General features: G+C 44.3%; 1 protein-coding gene across 4 annotated transcripts in view; it reads right to left on the bottom strand.

The window, feature by feature from the left end:
* The window catches only part of USP18 (ubiquitin specific peptidase 18), a 28,652-nt gene extending 13,724 nt beyond the window's left edge, over positions 1 to 14,928 (bottom strand). For 2 of the 4 annotated variants that reach the window (XM_005288031.5, XM_005288033.5), the window contains exons 1-5: positions 14,742 to 14,877; positions 13,206 to 13,265; positions 7,307 to 7,522; positions 5,645 to 5,741; positions 1,125 to 1,270 (exon numbers count right to left, since the gene is read on the bottom strand). In XM_005288031.5, coding sequence (XP_005288088.2) covers positions 1,125 to 1,270; positions 5,645 to 5,741; positions 7,307 to 7,469 — 406 coding nt within the window. In that variant the 5' untranslated portion in view covers positions 7,470 to 7,522; positions 13,206 to 13,265; positions 14,742 to 14,877. Of the gene's footprint in view, positions 1 to 1,124; positions 1,271 to 5,644; positions 5,742 to 7,306; positions 7,523 to 13,205; positions 13,266 to 14,741 lie in introns of all 4 variants that reach the window. The other 2 variants (XM_042849320.2, XM_065566985.1) reach the window with 2 other exon arrangements.
* Positions 14,929 to 17,246: the final 2,318 nt, after the last annotated feature.

Below are 17,246 nucleotides of genomic sequence, written 5' to 3'. Positions count from 1 at the left end.
GTAGGCAACTCAATCTCAAAGGGACAGATTTAGCTCTGATGTAAGTAGGCACACTCAACTGCTTCCCTCCTGCCTATACCATGTCTGAATTTGCTGGTATATCTCTACTGTAGCTCTCTTAACAGTCTTGTTCTGCATTTTACATGATAAAAATTAGTCAATATATATGCAAAATTTTGCACATGTATGTGTGTGTTCACACCGACACACACAACACTAATCACTACTGATTGCATATGTACAATAATAGATCTGCTTTTGACACATGCTCAGCTGGAAGGTTGATCTGATCAGGTCTTCTCTCAGTATTTATGACAGAGCTAAAAAGTTGGATATGTCTTATAAGCTCAGGGATTTGAATGAGTCCAATCATCCACGTATCTTCCTGCTCTTCCTTCCAGCTGACACTTAGGCGATGTCTACACTTATAAGCTTACAGCAGCAGAACTGTACCAATATAGCTGTGCCGCTGTAAGAGCGCTCATGTAGCCGCGTTATGCCGATGTGAGAAAGCTCTCCCATTGACATAATAAAACCAGCTCAACGAGTGGCTGCAGCTATGTTGGTGGGAGAGCGTCTCCCATCAGCATAGCACTCGGCACACAGGCATTTATGCCAGCAAAAATTCTGTCACTCAGGGGGTGGTTTTTTTCATACCCCTGAGAGACAAAGGTTTCGCCAACATACGTGCTAGTGTAGACATGGCCTTATTTTCTAATAAGAGAGAGAGAGTGCAGCTTCCCCTCTATGATCATGCCAATATAACAAGATATATCAAGCAGTAATCTGACTCGCTCTACTCCCAAAGCATTTCACACCTCTGTCTAGAACCAAAGTGCCTCCCTTCACCTACAGAAAAACATTCTGCTCCTATACAATATGTGCAGCCATCACATCCCCTGGCCAAAAGTGAGGTCGCTCTCCAGGGCGTCGGTCTCCTCTGATCTAGAAATAAGGCCCAGCTGCCCTTCCCCAGTGGGCAGGCTGCTGCAGCCAGCATGGCTCCGTACTACCACTTCTCCAATTCCTAGAACACATGAGGAGGTGAGTCAGAGGACACACTGAGCTTATTAGTGCTTGGTGACTTCCCCTGTTCAGACAGGGGCTGGCTGGTTACTGCTTACATTTCAGATTGTGCCAAGTGAGACAGCTGACAAGTTCCTGGGGATACACGGCTCTCCGTTTGCTACACTGCATCTGTTCCAACAGCAAGAGCATTTGGTATGGGACACTCTTCTTTTGTTCTATACGTACTGTCGGCACTCTGATCCTGTGAATAGAAAACGCAACAGGAGCAGTGAGCAAGCATCACAGGTATGAAGTACCAGGCATCATAACCAAAGGGGCAGAGTAAACAACACAGACAGCAGTTGAAGAGGCAACCATTACATATATGCCTACAATAAAAGAGTAAAGAAAGAAGACTTGCCAGCAGGAGGCAGCTGCACTACCTCAACCAGTGGGGCAGGTAGCATGTTTTAAAGAGAGAGGCCTTGATTCTAAGTTTCTTCATCCCTGCATTTGGGGCAGAATGGATGGGCCAGAAATGCCTTTAAGTCACCCTGGGAAACAAAGAATAGCTGTAGCACAGTGGGCTCCAGACATATGTACCTCTTCCTGCCCATCACCCACTCCCGTCTGCTCCAACACACCCAAAATCCTGCCCATGCTGTGTGCTACGAAAAGGGTTGGTATAAAGCCCTTATTTCAACTCTCCCCCAGCTGGAAAGGTGCCCGGCCCAGGAAGTTATTTTGCCAAGGCTGTGGAAAGGGGCCTTAACATGACTGAAAATCAGCCTCATATTAGGTGGTCGAAATAGCAAATTTCAACAGGTGCAGTTTCCTGCTCTTGGTTAGAAATAGGGTGCCGGGGAGGAGAAATGGGGTGAAGGAAATGGTAACAAAGGACAAACTAGGATTAAGGTGACACCAGGAAGGGAGGAGGCTGGCCAGAGCACATTTTAGAACCTAAGAAGTGCAATGGAGTTTTGTGGTTGTATTTCAGCCCTGGAGACCCAGATGCACATCCCGTGATATGTTTGGGCTCAATCCTGTGATGCACTGAGCACCCTTAGCGTCTCTTACTTCAAGGGGAATTGAGGGCACTCAGCATCTTGCAGACTGGGCCCAACACACAATGGTCCCTCTGTGGGCTTTTCTTCATTGCAGTGTTAGCTCAAGTTATCTACTCTCAAATTACTTACGCTGTGCAAAATGGCGCAAGGGTTTGAGGGGACCCCTGGAGGGTGTATTCTGTGTGTGGCACTCAGTTCTGTGGCAACAGCAGCGCCAGACTTACACCTTATGTATCCCTAGGCACAGCATCTTCAGTGCCCCTCACCCCCTTCCCCTCCGCCTACAGCTGATGTCATAACTATAAAGGGAAGGGTAACCGCTCTCCTGTGTACAGTACTATAAAATCCCTTCTGGCCAGAGACTCCAAAATCCTTTTACCTGTAAAGGGTTAAGAAGCTCAGGTAACCTGGCTGACACCTGACCCAAAGGACCAATAAGGGGACAAGATACTTTCAAATCTTGGGGGGGGCTTTTGTTTGTGCTCTTTGTTTGGGAAGTTGTTCGCTCTTGGGACTGAGAGGGATCAGACATCAATCCAGGTTCTCCAAATCTTTCTGAACAAGTCTCTCATATTTCAAACTTGTAAGTAAACAGCCAGGCAAGGCGTGTTAGTTTATCTTTGTTTTCTCAACTTGTAAATGTACCTTTTGCTAGAGTGTTTATCTCTGTTTGCTGTACTTTGAACCTAAGGCTAGAGAGGATTCCTCTGGGCTCTTTAAGTTTGATTACCCTGTAAAGTTATTTTCCCTCCTGATTTTACAGAGATGATTTTTACCTTTTTCTTTAATTAAAAGCCTTCTTTTTAAGAACCTGATTGATTTTTCCTTGTTTTTAAGATCCAAGGGGTTTGGATCTATAGTCACCAGGGAATTGGTGGAGAGTCTCTCAAGGCTACCCAGGGAAGGGAATTAGCTTTGGGAGTGGTGGCAGCGGACCAGATCTAAGCTGGTAGTTAAGCTTAGAAGTTTTCATGCAGGCCCCCACATTTGTACCCTAAAGTTCAAAGTGGGGAAGCAGCCTTGACAGCTGACCTTTGTGTTTTCCGTAAAAAATTAAACCAAAAGAAATATAAACACAGCCTCTCTAGGAATGCATGGGACCCTTGGCCACGCATGGAGCTCCCACCCTGAGCCGGGTGCAGCCCACCCACCCCAGGCGAGGCGCAAGGGGGGAACTGTAACTGGGTGCCTTCCATACCTCCCGCAGCCCAGCGCAGTAGCCGCGCTCTGGCTCTGCCTGTGCAAGTGAATGGGGCGCTAGCCACACCCTCCCTCCCCGGCACGGGGGCAGAGGCAGCGGGGCGGCCGAGATTGGGAAGGCGCTGGGACACTCCCTGCACCTTCAGCAGCCACCCGGCCCAGCCGTGGCTCACAGCACCCCCACACGGGCTGACTCGGACGCTCACCCTGCTCCAGCCCCACATGCTCAGCAGCCACCAACCCATGCCAGGAGCCCGCAGGGGAGCTGTATATATTAACTTTTTAACTTTTAACCCGCTTTTAACTTTTAGGCACCCCTAGAACACCAGCGACCCTAGGCACGTGTCTACTGTGCCTAACTGGAAATCCGGTCCTGGGCAGCAGGTGGGGAATGAGCAGGGGTTCAAAGTCAGCACAGATCCCTCTTCTTTTCTGAAAGCAGAGGGGAGCTCCCCTTCTTCTCCTTGGGCTGGTAAGCAGCTCCCTCCACATCCTCCCATCCCCCTTTCAACTCCCCTTAGCCTGGGTAAGCAGTGCCCCCCTCCTCCCTAGCTGATGCAGTAAGAGCTCCCCCTCCCGGCTCATTCTACTTTAACACCAGGGCGGGGGGTGGGGCCAGCTGAAACATGGGTCTGTCCCTCCCCCACCATCTCTTTGCCTGGGGTCTGCCATAATGGCTCTGGAGCTGCCCTGTGGCTATGGGGGGAGGATTCCTTCCCTCCCCTCCACTGCTCATTTCCCCACTCCTCATACCAAGCCTAGCAAGCAGACATCAGTGACATCTCTATGCCAGTTCTAGTCTCTCTCCACATCTCTGCAGCACTGCAATCCTGTCTCTTTCCCCCTGGGCGCCTATGATGGGGAATACAAACCCCACACTGGAGAGTAAGGGGTTAAAGAACAGCTCTGGTGGCCCTGCCCAGCCACACCTGCAATGCCTGCACAAGCTGGAGGCAAGGCTTTAAAAGGGACAGTGGCGGAGCCTCAGAAGCAGGCAGTGGAAGGGAGAAAATGGCTCTTTGGAGGGGAAAATACTGTGCTGGAGCTCACTGCTTGGGCCCCGACCCCACAGCCCTGTGCAAACCTGCAGAGAGAGGAGAGAAGAGGCTGGTGACTGAGTATACAGGTCAGAGCCTGGATTGGAGTGATTTACTCCTGCAAGTTAAAGGAGAGTTGGGTAGGAAATGGTCTGGGGGTGGCTGCTTAGTACCCCAGGGTGTTGAATGTAGCTGCCTACCATTGGGCCCTGGACTAGAGCCTGCTGGAGAGGGCAGGCCTGAGCTCCCCTACCCACTCTGAGAGGATGTTGCAACAACAGGAGCTTTTACTAGGGTGAGAAGCCAACTGGAAAAGACCTTACCTGTTCAAGGGCCCAGTCCCCCAAATTTCTGTGTGAAAGGGGAGGACTAGAAACCTCTGGTTTGGGGGTGTTGAAGGACAGGACTGTCTTCAATGGGGAGAGGACCTGCCACAGGCTGGTACTGTTGGTGGCTGTGAACTTTCTACAGCATGTCAGTGAGTGTATCATTCCTCTGGGAAATATGGAGGTAGTGGGGAATATACAGAGACTATCCACTTTAACAAAATAAACTGTAGTGAGCTGAACAAACTGGAAACAAATTGAAATAGCTGTCACTGTGGTCAACAGAAAGGTGCAGGGTCCAAATCTGCCCTGTCTCACTTGTTCTATGCAAGCCCCTGAAGTCAATGCAGCACAATAAAGGGGCAAAACACATTCAAGCAAAGCAATGGGACACTACATGCTGTCTGTCCACCCAAACAAATATCTATCCCAGGCAGGCGTAAGGCTGTGCAATTTGGGCCTATAGCTGTGGAATGTTTATAGTTGTGAAGTTTATTTATATTGTGGCACAGGGATTCTTTTCCATGGATATAACTAGAATAAAACGATGTGCTGTTATGGATAGGGTGACCAGATGTCCTGATTTTATAGGGACAGTCCTGATTTTGTGGGCTTTTTCTTATATAAGCACCTATTATCCCCCACCCCCCGTCCTGATTTTTTACACTTGCTATCTGGTCACCCTAGTTATGGAAAAATATAATACTTAGATCAGTATACATATTATCTCAAATATCCCAGTCTGGGATTAAATTATATGAATGTGCAAATATGGCCTATTTTCAGTCTCTAATGAACCCCTGTGAATCAAAATTGCTGTGTTTTGCAGAGCCCTAGTCTTCCGCCTCAGGCATATTCAGGGCCCACTCTTGTTTGGGAAGCACCTGGCAACTCCTGATAAGCCATTCCTTTGGATGGACATTCCACTTGAAAACAGGTGAGGCAGTGAAGGTATCACGGGTAGTCTGAGCTCAGGGAATGGGCACTGCTCCTGTGCATCGCTTACCTTCGTAGTATCACGGTGAAGTGTGTGTTCATGAGGAACACCTGAAGCAGAGAATTCAGGCAGCAGCTCAGTCCCATATTGTACAGCCCAATGGCTCCTGTAGGGACAAGAGGAAGTGGGGCTTAAAGCTCACATGGAGGCAAGGAGAGTAAGGGATGGTGAGAAGATGGCAAATTTCCCTTTGGCACTTTCAGCCTATTTAACATATAGGCCCAGCATCTTCACCAGGATGGCGGAAGGGTCAAATCTACTCTTACTAGGGTTGCCAATTTTGGTTGGGCACATTCCTGGAGATTTCCTCACATGACATAATCTTTAAAGCTTAATCTTTCATTCCTGAAGACTCCAGGCCAATCCTAGAGGGTTGGCAACCCTATCTTACACCCCTTTAAAATCTTAGCATTGATTTGCCTCTGACAGCTGGAGAGAGTTGGGAGGGTGCCTCCAAAAATGAGCTCAAGCCACAAAATCTGGATCTAGGTTAGTCTGACTTTGAAACCCATTCCCCCAAATATGTGAGGGTTGTCTGGATGAGGGAGTTTATTCAGACTTCTATGGAGCTAGGCCCTAATCACAAAATTCAGATCTGGCTTAGGGTCCGTATTTCAAAGCCCTGTCACACCAGTTCAAGGAAATAGATTCAGGGTTCCTGTTCAGGTCTGACAATCTATCTCCAGTATTTTAACCAATTTGCCCAGTTTCAAGGAAAGAGACAAAGCTAAAGGAGAGGAGGTAAAGAAAAGTAATTTTCACTCAGAGGTGTACGAGAAACAAAAGCTTCTGTTTTCATGGGAAGTGGGGTAAAATGGGTAGAGGTGAGATGTGTTGTCCCTATCAAGGTAATCAGCTTACGCCAGAGGCAGACACTCACAGGATTTGTATTCACTGCAGTGTTACTTTGAGCTGTTGCCTGTAACTGGACTCCAATCCACACACACAAATCTCTAGCTTGAGTTGAGTGGCGCTTTAAATTTCAGCTAGCAGGCTCATCAAAGGGCATGGGTTAAAACTCAAGTGCTGCTGCTGCTGGCGCTATTATTGCAGCTGGGACTTGGCTACTCTGTTGCTAATCCAAACAGTCTGTACAGCCGGAATGTTGTTTATCACTGTGACCACACTCTCTAAAGCTAAGCTAACTTGAGAGGAGGTAACTGGAGTATAGAGAACTTGAGTTAACACTGCAGTGAAGAAAAGGCACAATGGAAAGGTGAATATAGTGGGTGAGACAGGGTAACTGCATGGGATACAACAGTATCTGCATTTTAAAAAGTGAAGAAAGCTTTTGAGAGGCTAGTCCAGTGATCTACCTTGGCGATTAGGGTCCATGACCTAAAAGTGACCCTTCAGCAAACCCAGGAGCAACTTTGACATAGTGTGGAGGAAGATGCAACCAACATCTAACCATCCTTAACTAGAAAGAAAATCTGCCCAGTTTAGGGTTTTAAAGGGAAGTAAACAGTTGGGATCCTCAAGTAGCCCTTTCCTAAAGCACAAAGCTTTCACTTGGTACGACTCCTTCATGTGTGAATTTTAGCAAAGGGAAAAAGAATAGGAGAGAGAGAGAGAGAGAGAGAGAGAGAGAGAATGAGGAGAGAGGGGAGCGAGAACAACATGGAGTGAACGAGACAGAAAAGGGGGGGGGAGGAGAGTCAAAATAATTACCATTGTTTAAGTCTGCCACACCATGGAGAGCTCTTAGCTGCTTGTCACCTCTCTCCACAGCTTCCTCTCTGCTCTCTTCTCCATCTTCCGCCTTCTTCATGCTCTGATTTAGTGCGGGCTCTGACTTTCTGCTTTTTTCTGGGCAGCCAATTCCCTGGCCCATCAACAGCACAATGCAACACAAGGACTACAGTAATATAAAAGGACCTAGAGAGACTGGAAAGATGGGCAGAACATAGTAAAGTGAGATTCATCTTAGCATTTATTATACAAACGCAGAACAGTTTTCACAATGAAGAATGTTAGTAAAATAAACATGATTAACATCATTACATGTTGGCACCGCAGAAGTATATTTGCAGGGCAGTATGAGTGGAGATCACACTGCCACTGGACATCCTGTACCTGTTTTGTGGCTAAATTAAAGACCCTGGTCTGCAGGGCTGTCTGTTAGGCATCTTTCATCAACACTAAGTTTCTTTAGACACAAAGGAAAACAGAGAGAAATGTTCAGAATCCATGTAGTCTAGCTGGCTGGCTGGCCTTGTCTGGTATGCCACAGTAGTATCAGACTATTAGTTTATAGCCACACAGATGGAATTACAGTAATTTAGTTGCCAAAAATCTTTGAACTCCTCTTTATTTGCCTCAAATGTTTTTATATGATCAGGAAACCAGGCTAATCCTATCATTCTCAAACAATGAAAAAGCTGAAAAACATACTCTTGATATCAAGAGTGAGGAAGCCTCAACTGTTGTACTGGCACCTAGTGTAATAAAAAAATTAGTACAACTTCAACATTTTCTCTACAATAGAGTAGATACTCAATCCTGCAATTGCAGCACCACTTAGTGAGAGAACTGTGAACATTCCATTTCAGGAAGGCAGGATGAATGAAGGCACAGACATCTGTGGAACAAAAAGTGTTGCAACAAAACAAATATTCTTTTAACAGAATGCTGGTGTGGTTGTTAAAAATAACGTTTTCTTTAATCCAGCACAAAAGGAAAACACAATACATCATTAGGTAAATTTTCAGAAGAGTTGCCTACCTCTTGCAGGCACAAATCTCAGTGGTGGCTCATTTAGTTATCTGATAGTTGTTTTTCCTGTCTTTGAAACTAATTTTTTTAAATGCTACTAATCTCTGTTGTAGAACATGGGGTGGGGATTTTCAAAGGAGCCTAAGAAGTTAGGCACTTACCTATCTCCTTCATGCTCCTTGGGAAATTCCAGCCTTAACAGCTTAGCAAGAAAACTATTACAACTCTCATGCAGGTCAAGGGGTGCTGAGAATGTCATTACCTTGAAGAATGGGGCCTTTAGCATACACTGATGGGCTTTCAAAAAATCGCCACAATAAAGCTGCAAAGCAATGTGATGCCCTATACTGTTCATCCAGTAGCATATCTGTATAGCCAAACTCAAACATCCATCTCTGAACAGTCACACTGTAAAAAAATGTTACAACTTAATAGGAATGAGCAATTTAAAAAGCACCAATAGAAGAAATTGACTGCAGTATCCTGAGGAGGCAAGAACAGGTACAAATATAACCAGAGTAACCAGCAGCTAGAACTACGTAACAATATCCAGGATACCATAGCCACAGGAGCCAGCTAGTACCAACCGCTGGAGCAAAATGATTCGTTGCATGGCTGGAGTCTGAGTGCTAGGCTGGGAGAATACCATCAATAGTGGGACTAAGATGCTAAAGGGCAGATTTTCAAAGATATTTATACACCTAAGACCATTTGAGACCTAGCCCTAAGAGAAGCTTGAGCACTATGACGGACCTTAAATTCCCTCTCTCTTGTGAATGGGTAGGATTTAATCGTAGGGTTCATCTATACTAGGGAAACTTGCATCAGAATAGCAATACCATACTAATGCAAATTTCATTAGTATAGATGAGCTCTAACATTAAATCTTACCCATTCACAAGAAAGAAGGAGTTTAAGGTCCTTCATAGGGCTCTAGCTTCACTGTGAAATATGTTTAGGTGTCCAAATACCTTTTGAATATATCTATATTCAAATCTCTAGTAGATATAGAACTTTAACTGGGGTAGGCATAAGGACTGGACACAGCCCAAGATGGTGGCATGAGCTAGACATAGCCAGAGATGGAAGTCTTTAGGCCAGTTTCAGCTAAGAGGGGAGAACTTTAGGCCAATCACAATTCAGGGGGTAGAGCAGGTGACAGGGCCGGCTCCAGGGTTTTGGCCGCCCCAAGCAGCCAAAACAAACAAACAAACAAAAAAAAGCCGCGATCGCGATCAGCGGCGGCAATTCGGCGGGAGGTCCTTCACTCCCAGGTGGAGTGAGGGACCGTCCGCCGAATTGCCGCCGAATACCTGGACGTGCCACCCCTCTCCGGAGCGGCCGCCCCAAGCACCTGCTTGAGAAGCTGGTGCCTGGAGCCGGCCCTGGAAGGTGAAGAGGATTTTTAAATCTGTTACGACTCTGAAGTGGCCATAGCTGAAAGGGAGCACTTGAGAAAAGGGAGGAATACTGATTGTGTAAGCGGAAGACAATTGTGAGGATAAAATTGATAAGAAAAGCAAAGGGACCCCAGGAGAAATCTATAGCCAGCAGAGTTAAGGACAATAAAAAGGAGATTTTTTAAAAGTTTATTAGGAGCAAAAACAATCCTGACAATAGTGTTAATCCATTATTAGATGGAAATGGTAGAATTATCAATAATACATAAAATATTTCTGTTCTGTATTAGGGAAAAAAACAAATGATAACATTATGGATGTTTCCATGCCACTAGTATCTCAGGAGGGTGATAAACAGAAACTACTAAAGTTAGATATTTTTAAATCAAAAGGTTCAGATGACTTGCATCCAAGAGTTTGTAAAGAACTGGGCTGAGGAGTTCACTGGATTGTTAATGTTGATTTTTTTATAAATATTTGTAAGGACATCCAGCCATGGCTGGAGCAGAAGCAGGTACAGGCTAGAGCTGGAATAGTATGACTGAACTACCAAGCATCTGTGGGAGTATCCACATCAAGGTAGTGATGCTGAGCTGACTGAAGTGGCTCCTTTCATTCGGAGTCTATATATCTGCCTTGGGGGCCATCTGGTTAGATCTTTGCTAGTGGATTGGCTGGATATTTAGGACTCAGGCTCAGAACATCCAGGCTCAGGGATAACTTATCAGGCTCAAAACACTCCTCACAGTCTTGGAATACAAGGGAAATTCCAGAAGACTGGAAGAAAGGTAATATTGGGTGAATACTGGTGACTCATGTAATTATAGGTCTGTCACACTGATATCAATCCAGGAAAAGATAATGGAGCTGCTGATACAGAACTTGTTTAGTAAAGAATTAAAGGTCAGTAATATAATCAATGCCAATCAACATGCATATACAGGAAATAGATTCTGTCAAACTAACTTGGTATCTTTTTTTGATGAGATTACAAGTTTGGTTGATAAAGGCAAGAGTGTTGATATAATATACTTAGACTTCCGTAAGGAATTTTACCTGGTACTGAATGATATTTGATTTAAAAACTAGAAAGATATCAAACTAATATTTACACATTACATGGTTTAAAAGCTGGCTAACTGATAAGCAGGGCCAGCTCTACTTTTTTTGCCGCCCCAAGCGGCGAAGCAAAGAAGGAAAAAAAAAAAAAGCGGCCACAGCAGTGCCGCCGAAGAAGAAGAAATGAAGAAGCTGCCGCCAAACTGCTGCCGAAGAAGAAAAAAAGAAAAAGCTGCCGCCGAACTGCCACCGAGGAAGAAAACAAGAAAAGGCTGCCGCCGAAGTTCCGCTGAAGAAGGGGGGGAAAAAAAAGTTGGAGTGCCGCCCCTTCAGATTTGCCGCCCCAGGCACCTGCTTCCTTAGCTGGTGCCTAGAGCTGGCCCTGCTGATAAGCCTCAGTGTAACTGTAAACGGGGAATCATCATTGAGTGGGTGTGTGTCTAATGGCATCCCCGGGGGTTGGTTCTTGGCCTTATGCTATTTAACATTTTTATTAATGACCTGAAAGAAAGAAAAAAATAAAATCATCACTGATAAAGTTTGCAGATGACACACAAATTGGGAAAGTGATAAATAATGAAGGGGACATGTCACTGGAGCGATCTGGATTGATTGGTAAACTGGGCACAAGAAAACAATATGCATTTTAATATGGCTAATGTAAATGAATACATCTAGCAACAAAGAATGTAGGCCATATGCACACGATGGAGGACTCTATCCTGGGAAGCAGTGACTGAAAAAAATTTGGGAGTCATCGTGGTTAATCAGATGAATGTGAGCTCCTAGAACGATGCTGTGGCCAAAAGAGCTAATGCAGGGGTTCTCAAACTGGGGGTTGTGACCCCTCAGAGGGTCATGAGGTTATTACCTGGGGGGTCGCGATCTGTCAGCCTCCACCCTCAAACCACACTTTGCCTCCAGCATTTATAATAGTGTTAAATATAAAAAATGTATTTTTAATTTATAATGGGGGGGTCGCACTTAGTCTTGCTGTGTCAAAGGGGTCACCAGTGCAAAAGTTTGAGAACCACTGAACTAATGCAATGCTTGGGTGCATAAACAAGGCAATCTCGAGTAGAGAGGTTATTTTACCTCTGTATTTGGCACTAGTGCAACCGCTATTGGAATACTATATTCAGTTCTGGTGACCACAGTTCAAGAAGGACATTCATAAATTGGAGAGGGTTCAGAGAAGAGCCACAAGAATGATTAAAGGATTAGAAAACATGTTTTATAGTGATAGATACAAGGAGCTGAATCTATTTACTTAACAAAGAGATGGTTAAGGGATGACTTGATTATAGCCTACATGGGGAAAAAATAATGGGCTCTGCAATCCATCTGAGATTAGCAGAACACGATCCAATGGCTAGAAATTGAACCTAGGCAAATTCATGCTGGAAATAAAGCATACACTTTTAATAGTGAGAGTAATTAACCACTGTAACGATTTACCAAGGGTTGTAGTGGATTCTTCATCAGTGACAATTTTTAAATCAAGATTGGATGTTTTTCTAGGAGATATCATCTAGGAATTATTTTGGGCAAGTTCTATGGCCTGTGTTGTACAGTGCGTCAGAGTAGATGACCACAATGGTCCCTTCAAGGCCTTGGAATCTATGAATCAGTGTAGAGTTTCATTTCCAAATCACATTATGTTTTACTGGCTTCAATAGCTTTTCAAATTGAGGTTCAAAGGGATAATTTTGACCAGGCTTTTAGCAATTTGACAATGTTTATATAGTATGCAGATTCATGTACACAATGTTAGCAATATCCATCTGAATAAATCTGCCTACATTTTTAAGAGGAAATTTAATCTTCACATATGCCTCTTTAATATTTCACAAACATTGCACTACATGTGAGTTAAATTTACATTTGCCCTGCGAATCATATGCATCTAAATACCAGTAATCTGATATTCACATTTTGTCTTCAATGTTCATACAAGGAAATCTCAGAATTTTTATAGTACCCATTACCTTCCTAAATACAGGAAATCCTGGTTCTGCTTTATAAGAGGTGGAGAAATGGTTTAACACAAGTGCTGCTAAATGTCGCCTTTCAAAATGTACTGTTTTTCAGGCTAACTGTGCCTAACTGAGTCAAATTAGAAAGTTTTTAAAGAAGTGATAGTCACATCACTGACACGGGACCTACTTATTTTCTCTCTAAATCATAAATGGATAAAGAGCACAGATTTCTCAGATCCATCTTAATTTTTACATAGACCTTAAAGACTACTAAATGAGAATCACAATTCTGTCAACACCAAAATATAACCATGCTTTTGAGGGGAAAAAATATATTTGCCATTGTCCAGTGAGAGAAGCAGCAGGATTTAGGAACTGAACTCAGGTCTAGGAGTTAAGAAAAACAGAAGTTCTAACCACAGTTGTCGGTGACTGGCTGTAATCTTGGACAAGTCATTTAACTTTTCTGTGTCTCATCTGTAAAAGAGAGAGAACATTATCAACTTCACCGACATGTTGTGAGGTTTGTTTACTTGATGTTTATGCTGCACTATATAGAATGTTTTATTATTCTTGTATATGATTTACAGATTTCTCTCTCTAGTTCAAAAAAAAGTGAACCCATAATGTTGCATATAGTTTTGTGGGGGGTTGCATTTAATATGCTATTCTCTTAATTTCATAAGACACATCTCCTAATCTGATTTGGTGAAGAACCACAGGAGTGCTGGAAAAATGTGTATATTGGAGGTGCTAGGAGTCATTGAACCAATCTGTAAACCCTGTATATAATGGAAACCACTTCAAGCCAGGGGGTGCTGCAGCACCCTTTATTCCAGCACCTATGCGACAGAGACTTTTTCAATGTCTTTCCTAGTATCCTTGACCTATCTCTGTTCCCCACAAAAAGATTCTTTTCTGGGTTTGCTAGGGCAAAAATGTTTGTAGTTCATGTGAAACTTCATTAAGAGCCTTCTGAAAATTCTACTTTGATAATGGTCACAGAATGATATGGGAATTTGAAAGAAAATGTTTCTACTAATTACAAAGTAATTCACCCCAGTGCTGTAGTAAAAACAGAAATACCGCTCATAGATCTTAATAATTCTGTGTCCCCTGAAAAGCGTTAACATATCAGTTTGGTAGTTCGTATTTTAAATAAAGTTACTTTAGGGGGGATGGAACCTTCAGGATTGCTGGTCCTCACACCCGTAGTCTGATGAAGGAGTACCGCACAGCCACCTGCAGTGCAAACTTTGTTGGCTCCCTTGCCAGGGTGCCTAAACTAAGCCCTGACTCGGAGAGAACACTTACAGCGATGCGAAGCTAGATACCTTTCCATATCCTTTTAAGCGCTCAGTCTTTATTCTGAGACTGCCACCAAGTTAAGTCAATTTGTATTGGCTTGGACTAGACGTGAGCTGACAACATAGAGATGAAAGAACAGGAGTACTTGTGGCACCTTAGAGACTAACAAATTTATTAGACCATAAGCATTCGTGGACTACAGCCCACTTCTTCAGATGCATATAGAGTGAAACATATATTGAGGAGATATATATACAAACATACAGAGAGCATGAACAGGTGGGAGTTGTCTTACCAACTCTGAGAGGCCAATTAAGTAAGAGAAAAAAACTTTTGAAGTGATAATCAAGCTAGCCCAGTACAGACAGTTTGATAATAAGTGTGAGAATACTTATGCATCCGAAGAAGTGGGCTGTAGTCCAGGAAAGCTTATGCTCTAATAAATTTGTTAGTCTCTAAGGTGCCACAAGTACTCCTGTTCTTTTTACAAGGGGAGACAGATTCAAGATGAAGATTTAACATAGAGATGAAGGTTTAAAGCCGTGTGTGTGAGCCATGCATTTCTCCGGAAATTGCCGCTAAAAACAAAAGTCCAGCCATGCAAAATCGAGTATATGAACTCTGAGTGAAAAGGGTGGTACTTACTGCAGCTTTGGGGAGAACGAAGAGCCCGGTGGACTGCTTTCTGCTTCTCTTCGGTTCCCTGAGCTAGACAGAGCTCCGATCTCAACGGGAGTCTCCCCTTATCTGCCTGTGAAATGTCCTCCCCTGCAGCCTCAGGGGGCGGCATTGCGCACAGCCTTTCGTTCAGTTTTGATTTCCCACTGAACACGCTGGAAGCATAGAAAGTGAAACTCAAGAGCTGCTGCGGTGACGGTTTCCTATGGACAACATGAGGCTGCTCCTCCCTTTTCAACCAGGCGGACACAGAAGCTAGCGGGGTGCAGTGAATCAGCTCAGAGTCTAGCTTTTAAATTAAAAGTTTGACTGGAACCCTGGCCCGCTTCTTTAAGGTATCCCCCGCTGGTTCACACAGCACTCTGTTGCTTAGGGGAAGAATCCCAGCACAGGTACGGGGGTGAAGGGAAGGAGTCAGGAGCAAAAAGCGGGTATACAGAAAAGGGAACTTCTAAACTCTGCGGAGGCAGTCGCATAGAGTCATTGATCACTGCTTTGAAATGCAGTTAGATTAAAAAAACAACAGTCTAAGGCAATTAGAGAGACAGGTGGGTGAGATAGACCCTCACCTGCCTTGTCTTTTCAATATGCTGGGCCCAATAGGGCTATATAACTCTCTAGACTCTCAGGCAATGGTATGTGAAGGGGACAGGATGCCTGCCATTTGTGGGGGAAAGAGGAATCCTTTCCTGTGGCAAGCTGTCTATTTTTTGTAAAGGTGGCTGTTCCAAGAAGGTTAGGGGTTGAAAAGTTTTGTGTTCCAGGAAGATGGATTACTGGGCAGAGGGTGTTGTCAAAGGTATGTGATATATTTCCCGGACATTTTAGACTGGAAAAGGTGTTTACTAGAGCAGGGATGATTCCTGTACTGCAATTCTGCTCCTCTGAGGATATCATTTCACAACATTCTCCTCCACCCAGAGTTTGAAGGGTGGGGATGTCTCCCTCCAGTGATGTTTATGTCTGCATTCTTTAAACTGTCTTCTGCTTTTGAAACATGCTTTCTCAATCAGCATTATTTGGTGGTTAGTTTAATTTTTTATCTGATAGAAATGACAGCCGTGTGATGAATTGCACAGGCAAGTGAAAAAATTGATTACCTTTGACGATCTCACCTGCCCTCTGCCTGCTAATCCATCCCCTCACTGGATTTACTCTAACAAGACTGCAAGTCTTCTAACAAGAAATTCGGTCAAAGAAGCAGTTGCTGTAGATATTCCAATCAATAACATAAGAACGGCCATACTGGGCAGACCAATGGTCCATCTAGCCCAGTATCCTGTCTTCTGACAGTGGCCAGATGCTTCAGAGGGAATGAACAGAACAGGGCAATTTTGAAGATCCATCCCATCGTCAATTCCCAGCTTCTACAGTTGGAATTTAGGGACACCCAGAGCATGGGGTTGCATCCCTGACCATCTTGCCTAGTAGCCATTGGTGGACCTTGTGACGGAATCCTTGGGGGTGCAGCCTGGGACTGTGGGACCACTGTGCCCTCTTAAATCTCTCCAGCCTGGGCTGTCTCTCACAGTGCTTTGCTAGTAACAATCAGCAACTCCTTCCAGGTACTGTGATCCCTCAGCACAACAGCAAGTGGAGCCCCGCACCCAGCTATATTGCATGAATGCACCCAGAGCCACTCATGAATCACACTGAGAAAGGCACCAGAGCCATATCCCCCCACTCCCAGAACTGTACCTCAGGAATATATGGTCTTGCACTGCTCAAGACGAGCAATGCAGATTTATTAATTGGTTCACCACTTCATCGATGGAAAGTGGATATACACCAGCCTTTGCAAACTTGAGCAGATTTGCCACACACTTCATACAAACTCACTGGTAAAGATAAACAGTAAAACAAATTTGACTACAAAAAGTAGATTTTAAGTGATACCTGTATTAAGTGATGGGCAAAAAGTCAGAGTTAGTTACCAATATATATATATATATGCACACAGTCTAAACTCTCAACCCTATTAGACTGGGCAACATCTAGACTAAGCAGTTTTTCTCACCCTACTGGATATTGCAGTCCTTAATATACAGATTTGTCCCTTAAATCTGGGCCAGTCTTCTGTCTTCTCAGTGTCTTTGTTGCTTGCAGTGTAGGTGGGTGAAGGAGAAGAGACCCCGCATGTGGCCACTGTGTCTGTTTTATAACCTCAGTCCCGTGTGCTTGGGGAGCACAAGTCCAGGAATATCTGGGGGCATTGCTGAGTCTCCTGGCAAGGTTGAGCAGTTCCCCTGGTGTGGTGTCATGCAGGTGAGTCATTGTATTGTAGCTCCCTTCTTGGACAGTGGTTGTTGATGAGTTGATTGATACCCCGCCCAGGTGTTGGTTACTTCCTTGCTGTTGCCTCTGGGGAGCTTGTGACGTTGTGCAGTCTATATGGTTTTATAAAAATATGATAATGAATATAATATAACTGGGATATGCTTCATGCAAAAGGTCTCTTGTAAGGTATCATTA

The sequence above is a fragment of the Chrysemys picta genome, chromosome 1, assembly GCF_011386835.1.
Source record: "Chrysemys picta bellii isolate R12L10 chromosome 1, ASM1138683v2, whole genome shotgun sequence".
Classification (NCBI taxonomy): Eukaryota; Metazoa; Chordata; order Testudines; family Emydidae; genus Chrysemys; species Chrysemys picta.
Note: the sequence above shows the minus strand (reverse complement) of the source record. Positions and strands in the feature narration are given on the sequence as shown.